The sequence below is a fragment of the Peromyscus maniculatus genome, chromosome 4 (genome assembly GCF_049852395.1).
Source record: "Peromyscus maniculatus bairdii isolate BWxNUB_F1_BW_parent chromosome 4, HU_Pman_BW_mat_3.1, whole genome shotgun sequence".
In the NCBI taxonomy this organism is placed as follows: domain Eukaryota; kingdom Metazoa; phylum Chordata; class Mammalia; order Rodentia; family Cricetidae; genus Peromyscus; species Peromyscus maniculatus.
This window is the reverse complement of record NC_134855.1, coordinates 128,772,491-128,781,148: the sequence shown is the minus strand read 5'-3', so window position 1 is coordinate 128,781,148 and position 8,658 is coordinate 128,772,491. Positions and strand designations below refer to the sequence as shown.

General features: G+C 50.4%; 1 protein-coding gene across 1 annotated transcript in view; it reads left to right on the top strand.

Moving 5' to 3' along the window:
- Positions 1–900: 900 nt before the first annotated feature.
- Positions 901–8,658, top strand: part of Acss1 (acyl-CoA synthetase short chain family member 1) — a 50,428-nt gene continuing 42,670 nt past the window's right edge. Inside the window, exon 1 of the mRNA XM_006985530.4 lies at positions 901–1,343. Within this exon, the coding sequence (XP_006985592.1) occupies positions 1,031–1,343 (313 nt within the window). The 5' untranslated portion in view covers positions 901–1,030. The remainder of the gene's footprint in view (positions 1,344–8,658) is intronic.

Below are 8,658 nucleotides of genomic sequence, written 5' to 3'. Positions count from 1 at the left end.
TTTCTCTGTGTAGCTTTGGAGCCTGTCCTGGAACTCATTCTGTAGCTCAGGCTGGCCTGGAACTCACAGAGATCCGCCTGCCTCTGCCTCCTGAGTGCTGGGATTAAAGGTGTGCGCCACCACCGCCCGGCTGATACCACTTCTTAAGTACTTGGTAGAGACATATTTCTTTCTATTCTTGATTCTTCAATAACAAAACCTTCCTCTCCATGACGGATATGATGGTGCATAGTGTCAATCAGGCTAGACGTGCTGAGAACATTGATTTTATTCTTCAACATAGCTTCCCATCATCTCAAATCAGCGAAGGTTCCCAGGGAAAGAAGCGATTGATATCTGCCAGGACAGGGGTCCTCAGCTGGGTAACATAAATACGGTCCCTGGACTCTGGCCTTCATAGCACCTTCTTTCGGGCTTGAAGGCCCCCAGGCTTGTTTATCAGCCTTTCAGTCCTCCAGAGGTCAGTTATGTGTGAGTGGAGTGGTGGTACAGGACAGCACCATTGGGAGAGGGATTCGTTCTCAGGAGGTCGCCTAGGGAGGAAAGATTTGACTTCAGGCTCTGGAATGCAGAACCGACTGACTGTTCATCCACACCATCTGTGCTCTTCGCTCTCATGACCCATTAGTCGCTTTCCCAATCTGATCCTTCCTTTCTCAGAGCGCTGCCCACGTCCCAGGTCCGGATCCTGGGCAGCCCACGTACTTGCAGCTGCTGTGGTGAGCGGGGAAAGTTGTCTGGTTGCAAAAAGCGATCGCAGAAACACAGGAACCTGAAGCCCAGAGCGCAGGCTAGCCTGACACTGGGTGCACAGCAATCCCGCCCCTACCCCCACCCCACCCTCCACCCCCACACTGCTCGCACCCCTCTCCAGGCGGGGAGAAGAGGTGGGGCCGGGGCAGGCTCAAGGAAGCTGCTTCAGTGAAGCCGGGGAGTAGTGGGTGGTGGCCGCGGGGGCGGAGCCGGGGCGGGGCGGTGGAGACTCTTAGGGGCGCTCAGGCTCCTGCACCCGCGTGGGGCGTCGGGCGAGATGGCGGCGCGCAGCCTGGGCAGCGGTGTGGGGCGACTGCTGCGTAGCCTGCACGGGCGCTCCGGACAATCGGGGTGGTTGCTGAGCGTGTCCCTATCGACCGCCACTCGGCTCCTAGGCAGCGTTCCCCAGGCAGCGCAGCCGGGCTCATACCCTGCGTTGAGCGCTCAGGCGGCCCAGGAGCCAGCCGCCTTCTGGGGGCCGCTGGCCCGTGACACACTAGTTTGGGACACCCCCTACCACACTGTCTGGGACTGCGACTTTAGGACGGGCAAGATCGGCTGGTTCCTGGGAGGCCAGTTGAATGTATCTGGTGAGTGGGTTGCTGGGGACCAACTCAGTCCCTGCCGAGACTCGGGAGGCCCCTTGTCAGTAGCAGCTGTCCCCAGGCCTTGGCCCCTTTCTCCAGTATGCTTCACCCACTCTGATCCTTACGCCACGTCCCCCTGTCCTGCATCCCACCCGGTTCAGAGACTGCAGCTGGCGGAGCACCAGCTACGCGCGCAAACCTGCAGCGCTGGCTCAAGCGGGAAACTTGAGGATAGCCAATTTGAGGTCAGAGTGGCCTACCCTAGCTCAGATTCTGGGGGCACTTTCTTCAGACTTTAACCTCGGGAGTCCCCAGCGCGGTGGGCACACAGCTTACGACCCCAGATAGGCCTAGGTGGAGAGAGCGCATGCTCCAAGAGTCGAGACTTTTCTGCTCAGGGGCCCCCAGGTCAGCGGGATAAACGCAGTGTGTAGGTTGTTACCGTCAGCGACAGTGCTAGGGTGCTAGCAGGGTGCTAGCGTTCGCGGCTACCCTGGGGACAAGCCCTGCAGTGTAAACAGAGCCCTGGTGGGTGCAGGAAGGAAAAAGCACCAGCCGCTGGGAGGGAACCGGTTATCTCCTTTCTCGGGGGTGTGTGGGCAGGAAGTTCTGGGTCTCAGAACTGCACCCCGAAGGCAAACGTTTACAGTGTCAAAGGCAGGTAACCCCAGCACTGTGGAGGTTGAGTCAGAAAGAGCTGGGCCGAGCTCAAGGCCAGCTTGGGCCATGTAGCCTCCTCCTCATTCTCCAAAAGGGACACACCAGTCACCAGCTGTCTATTTTCTGAAGAGCCTGAATTCGGTGCTGCTAAGGTTGGAGGACCACTGAGGCACTGAGAAGTCCAAGAACTGAAGGAGGGGCTGGACAGAGGGGCTGAGCCTCTGTCACACACAGCAGGGATTCAGGGACTTCTGCCTTCCAGTGGGGTGGGAGTGAGGATTGGATGGGTCAGAGATGCATAAGAAAGGAACTGATCCCCCTGGCAAGGTGATGCTTTGTTCAAGGACCAGTTAGTGGAGGAATCTGGTGTCTGCTGCATTCACTTGAATTAACTTTGGTGCATCTCAATCTCCCCATTTATGGTTAGGGAAGTAATAATCATCTGTTAAGCTGACTGTGCCAGCACAGTGCTGGGAGATACAGAATCTTGTCCAGACTTACTGGTAATCAATAAGTTGTATCAATTCTGATTTACTATATTCAGATATTATAGGTATTGTCTTTTTTTTTTCTTCAAGCAAGATTAAAGACCTTAAAAGAAACTTTGGACCAGTCATTTTTCCCCCATATTGTATATTACTTGGCAAGTTTAATCTAAATGAGTCTCTTACTAGATAAGTGTTGCCTTTAGAGTTGAGTCAGCAAAATCTCCAACTTGGGGGAAGAAGTTCTTGGGTCTGTAGAATTGATGGAATGTGCCTTTGAAGTGAGTAAAAATGTTTGCTGAAGGCAGAGGGCAGAAAGTGTGCGGCTTCTTTGGAAACCTCCCCAGGCTTAAGAGGCCAAGGCCACTGGTACACCCAAGTTTGCAGCTGATAAGGAGTGGTATCAACCTTATGGTGAGGCTTGGGTGTGGTCTTCAAGGAATTCTTTGGCCTCTGTTCTTCCACCTTTAGAGCTGTGTGAGCCAGAAGCTGAACTTCAGCAAGCTGACCTGCAGGAAAGCAGCTTCTCCGCGTAACTGTCAGCAGTGTCCTTGTCCTTTCCCAGTGTCTGCAAACCCCAGAGGTCATGGTGTGAAAAGGGGACAGACTGCCGCTGCCCTGGGAGCCACCCAGGAAGTTGTGAAGTGGTTGAACTGTTTGCACCAGATCTGTTTGTCTCTTGTGATAATGCCAGCTTGTTCCAAAAAGTGTGAGCGACACTCTTGTCCTTTCAGGGATCTCCAGACTAATGCTTCTCAAAGCATGGTCCTGGGCCAGCAGCCTTCTCCGGGAGCTTTTAGAAATGCAAATTCTGGGGCCCACTCTAGACCCTTAGGTTTAGAAACCTGGTAGCTGGGCATCTTCCAGGTGCAGGTGCTTGGTACAGCATAGTTTGGTGGCTTCAGCTGCGCCTTTTGTGCTACATTGAGGTCTCAGTTCTTACTTTGCTGTGCTTCCCATGTTTCCTTCTATGTGAACTAAAGATAGTGTGTCCTGGAACACTGTTGTAGTTACCATTGTTACATACTTTCAATTTAACCCCGCCCAGGATACAGACGGTTTTATTACCCTCTGTGGTCCTAGGTCAGGACTCTGGACAGGGCCCCCCAGGTCCTTCCCTGACATCTCAAGCAAGACTCTTCTGCCTAGTTCTCACGTCCTAGTTTGAGGGCCTGAGTTGGAGCTCTGCTTAGAATATGGTTCATCCCCTAAACTCCCCAAGTAAAGTGCCTTCGTCAGGTATTATGAGGGAGGTAACTAGGATTAGGAGAGGTTATCAGGGCAGAGACATTAGGTCAGAGCGTGGTGTTTTATAAGAGGGAGAGGCCAGAAGAGATAACGGATGTCTTATACCATGTGATGCTCTGCATTGTCTTAGGACTCCCTAGGCAAAAAAAAAAAAAAAAAAAAAAAAAAAAGCCACCAGACGCAGGCCTTTGAATTACAATACAAATAATTGTTTTTCTTTGTAGAGGTAGTCGTCCTCTGTTATTTCATCACAGTTTCAGAGAATGGACTCAGACAGTTGTGATAAGTGAAATTTCAGGCTGGGCTCAACTGAAACTTGTTCCCCAGACTACATAAGGCTTTTCACAGTGTAATGGCCAGGTTCATGGAAAGTTCTGTGTCCAGAGGGTCAAGAGAATTGTGCAGAAATTAAAGCTTCTTGTGAGCAGCCCGTTTGAGGTGGGGAGGGTACTTGTTTGCCCTTCTTCCCTACCAGATGTGGTTCTCAGCACACCTGGCTGGGGCTCTTGTTAGGATTAAGTGAGATGAAGCTTGTAAAGCTCTTGATACTGTCCTTAGCACATTGCAGCCCTAACCACTCGCTGCTGTTAATCATTAATGAAACATTTGGTGGAAGTAGTGACCCTGAGTTTGTCCTTCAGGAATGCTGCTGAGTACTGTGCCCACCTGAAGTAGACCCCACATGTTTGAGTCCCATAGTCTGGGGTGGATGGGAAGCAGGAGGTGCCTAAATGGCTCTCAAGGAACCACACTCTGTGTCCCCAAGCTGTGACAGTGAGCTGTTATGTTGGAAGCCCCTTGGCTTGTGGGGGGAGTAGGTGGAGGTACAGTCTCCAGGCCCTTCCTTGACTTGCCTCTAATGCTTTATGAAACATACTTTGCAGTAGGGTCTTTGGAAAGCCACAATGTAAAAAGGATTTTTCTGACCTTGGTCATTTGGCTCTGTTTTCTGTAGGGCTCCACAATTATTTTTGCTTTGTGTATATATATATATACTCAGGATGCCAGGAAACTGCAGATCTAAAACCAGGGGGTCATGGTGTATATGTTGTTTCACCACACACATCTTAGTCCTATTTTATAAATCCCAGACCTTGAGTCTGATTTATTTCAACGTATGCATTCTTACTCTAGCAAGAGTATGTACACGAACTTTTTGGAGACAAGGTGTCGTATGTAGATCAAACTGACCTGGAATTCATAGAGATCCACCTGCCTCTGCCTCCTAAGTACTGAGATAAAGTTACCACCATGCCTGGCTTAACTAAACTATTTTTAACTAACCATTGAATACTGAGACTTCGTGTGTGTGTGTGTGTGTGTGTGTGTGTGTGTGTGTGTGTGTTTTCTTCTTCTATGCTGGGAATGGAGCTCAGGTTCTCAGACAGGCTAGGCACCACTTGCCATTGAGTGCTACCCTCAGTCTTCTTGATGCTTTGGGAGCACCACACAGCTAGAAGTCATGGTGCTGATGCTCTTTCCTCGATGGCAGTGACTCAGAGACCAGATGATGCTGAGATGATGCAATGCAGGCAAAGCTTGTTTTTAAAAGGACTCCAAATGGAAATGCAGCTCCAATCTCGTAAAGTGGAGCTTCTGGAAGAATCTGAATTCTTCTCACTTGTCAGAAGCATCACTTGCTTTAAATAGCAGTTGCTTCTGGAAAGTTGGCAAATAGAACTTTCAGGACGAAAGTTCTCAGAATGTGCCAGGGAAGTCCGCTATTTAAAGAAAGCCATTGTGAATCCGCAGTGTGGTTACCAACCCCAGTTTCTTTTCATGGCGATTGAGGCTTTGTGTTCTGGGTTCACTAAAATTTGAGAGGGGTGTGAGGGGGATATATTTAAACAACCAATCAGAGCTTTTGGATTAGGGGTGTGGCCTAGTAGTTGAGCACTTACTTAGCATGTAGGGAACTCTGCATTCCGTTCCTAGTCCTGAAGGGGGAGGGGTGGGAGTTTGAAACCCACATTATTGTCTGTCATCTTGCTAAAGGGGGTAACAACACTCCTGTAATTTTTTGTGTTGTTAGTAAAACTAAAAATCTCTGATTCATTAACAAGCATTAACTGCTCAGAGACTGTGTTAGGATCTGGGCTGGGCTGTGTGCTACAGTGACTGAAATGGAGCCCACGGCTGAGCAGGCACCCTGCTCTCAGGGGCCGCCCTGCTCTCAGGGGCCGTATCCCATTCTTAATGGTGCAACCGTGGAATGGTTGGTGTCCTGTTTTACAGATGGAGACACAAAGGCCCAACCTCAGAACCAGTGGGAAATGCCTGTTGTCATAGCACCTGAGCTGAAACAAATTACAAATCCATGGTTGGAAGGTGGGAATTACAACGATGTGGTTTAACATTCTCAGATGGACAACACTTAGTCTCATAAAATATATCAATTATTGAAAGCTGGCTTTTCTAGACAGGGAAGGGCTGAGAAAGGCGCAATAGAGATGAGAAAACTGATTGGCTCTTTCAGACACTTTCCTCGAAAGGCAGGGACAGGGAGATAGGACAATATGAAAATAATGGACAGCTCACCTACGCTCTGTTGGCTTTCCTTTTCTGTATAAGCATTAGGTGGGGTGGGGGGGACTTCACCACCAGGCACACTGAAAAGTTGGCTCCAATTTTTGTGTCTCCCATCCTGATTTCTCCAAAGGTCTAATAAACAGTCCTGTTTCAGCTTGGTGATGCGAACTTCAGTATGAACAACTCCATTCTGATTTTTAGTATGGTTTGTGCTAGAGCTTAGACCACAGTGGTCTCCTATAATTTTTATTTAACACAGTAAACAAGTAAATCTGTATTGGGACAGCGTCCTCAAGATTTCCACAGGGCTGGGGGAGAACTGTGGATCTCAACCAGTCCCCATGAGAAAGGAACCTTATGGCCCTTGTGACCCAGATGGTGTGGGGAGGAGCATCATGCCCCCAAATGGGAACTCCTGGGCAGAATCAGGAAGTGTTACATGGTGTGGGCCACTGAGAGGTGGGAGGACAGAGACTCACTATGTGCTGGGGACTTGGAAGGCTCAAAGTAGGAGGTGCGGTTTGAGCTCCGCCTTCAGTTGTGCTGGGCCCTGGCCCAGTTCTTCCTGTAAATGCTTGAAGGTGGAATTTTCTTGTCTCACTGCCCAGTTTTTCGGATTGTTACTTTTTTAAATGTAGAGATTTGGTAAATCTTCCATGTCTTGCTTCCTTTCTCCAGCTCCTCTCCTCCCTTCCCAAGTTCCCGTTCCCCCTCTTACCTCACTTCTCTCTCCTCCTTTCACTTCCTCTCTCCCCTTTATTTTCTTCTCTCCCATTTTTTCCTCTTTGCTTCTTTCCTTTTCTCCCTACCCCTCCCTCCCATCTTTCCGTCCCTGTAACTGAGGTAGCAGAAGGAATCATAAATATGTGCTAAAAGCCATCGGGAACATGGCATTTCAGGGCCATGGTTCTCAGGCCCCACACTGTGGGGGCTCTTAAGGAATGGGATTATTCTGTTGGCATGTTCCTTGGGAACACTGTGACATCCTCCGACGCAATCTTATGACACACGTGGGGGCAACTAATTCTTAGACTGGCCCAGAGTCAGGGGTTGCTACACCACCCTGTGGATTAAAAAGCTGAGACTTGATGTAAATGACAAGGACATTGTTTGTAGTTAGTGAGTGGCTGGCCAAGGGCCAGACTTAAGGATTTTTTTTCAGGCAGCTCCAGACTACCAGCCAGTAAGGCATGGCCAGGTGTTGCACAGGGCTAACGAGGACCTTCCGCCCAACTAGGAAGAAAGAAACGGAATCCCCATGGAATCTGGAAGCTACATCCAGTGGGTGTCCATGTAAACACACAGGCATCTACCAAGACAGGCTGCAGCAGGACTGTCTGCTTGAAATGCACAGGCTCTGCTAGGGGCTGGTGTGCTTCACAGGGTCTCGGCTCCTGCGTGATAACAAGCTCTTCGGGGAGTCTGATCCCACTCAAGGGTGAGAAGCATGGGGTTCACAGACAAGGACATGCGCAGTGAGAGAAATATAGACCAAGATCTGCAGCACGAACAGGAGGGGTGGCAGTGTCAGGCAGGGAAACAAGTGCAAAGACCCTGGGGCAGGGGGAGCTCTTTGGACTCTGCTTGTCCACCAGGGAGGGGAATGTCTTTGGGGGTCTTGGTAGCCAGTGGTCTAGCATCTTCTCAGTGTGGGAGGCCTCTGGGGAACACTGGATTTGGGGATCTATCTACTCTGAGCTGTCTAGATTTGTGCCATCTGTCAGCTCCAGGAAGTGATCCACGGGACCACCCAGCTGTACCCTGACGCTTTCCACCTGTGCCCGGCCTTCTTCATCCCCTGACTCAGCCTGCCTTCCTTCTTGGCATAAAACAGGCAGGAAACCTTGCTGGGCTTTGCAGGGCCGAGGGTCTCAGTTCAGTCACTCCCTGCAGCACAAGGATGCTGGTGCCTTGACTGTTGTGGGAGCAGGCGATGTTCTGTGGGGTCTGAGCCCCCTCCTGCAGCTCCGTGACTGTGGTTTGGGCAGGTCCACTAGGACACCAGGACCTCTGTAAGGCTGCTTCCTGTTGCATCTGACCAGTCCACTCTTCAGGATGACACAAGTCAGGGTGGGTTAGAGTAGAGATTCTCTGGTGAGAATATGGGACATGTCTCCTGTGGCTTCCCAACACAGCTAGGTGGGTGAAGGACTTATATTTATCCCTAGCTCTCAGGTGTCCAGAGCAGCCCAGACACTCCGCTCTTAACCAGTCCTGTCCTGGTTCTCCTTCGGGACTTTCTGTAGCACTGATTCTCAGGTGACCCTTCCCAACTTGTCACAACCAGCTCAGAGTCACCTCCATGGCAGACAGCTGAGGACATGGCCCTGTACCAAGGGGTGACCTCATTGCTGGCTGCTTAGAAGCCATGAAACCATGATTTTAGGATGAAAACT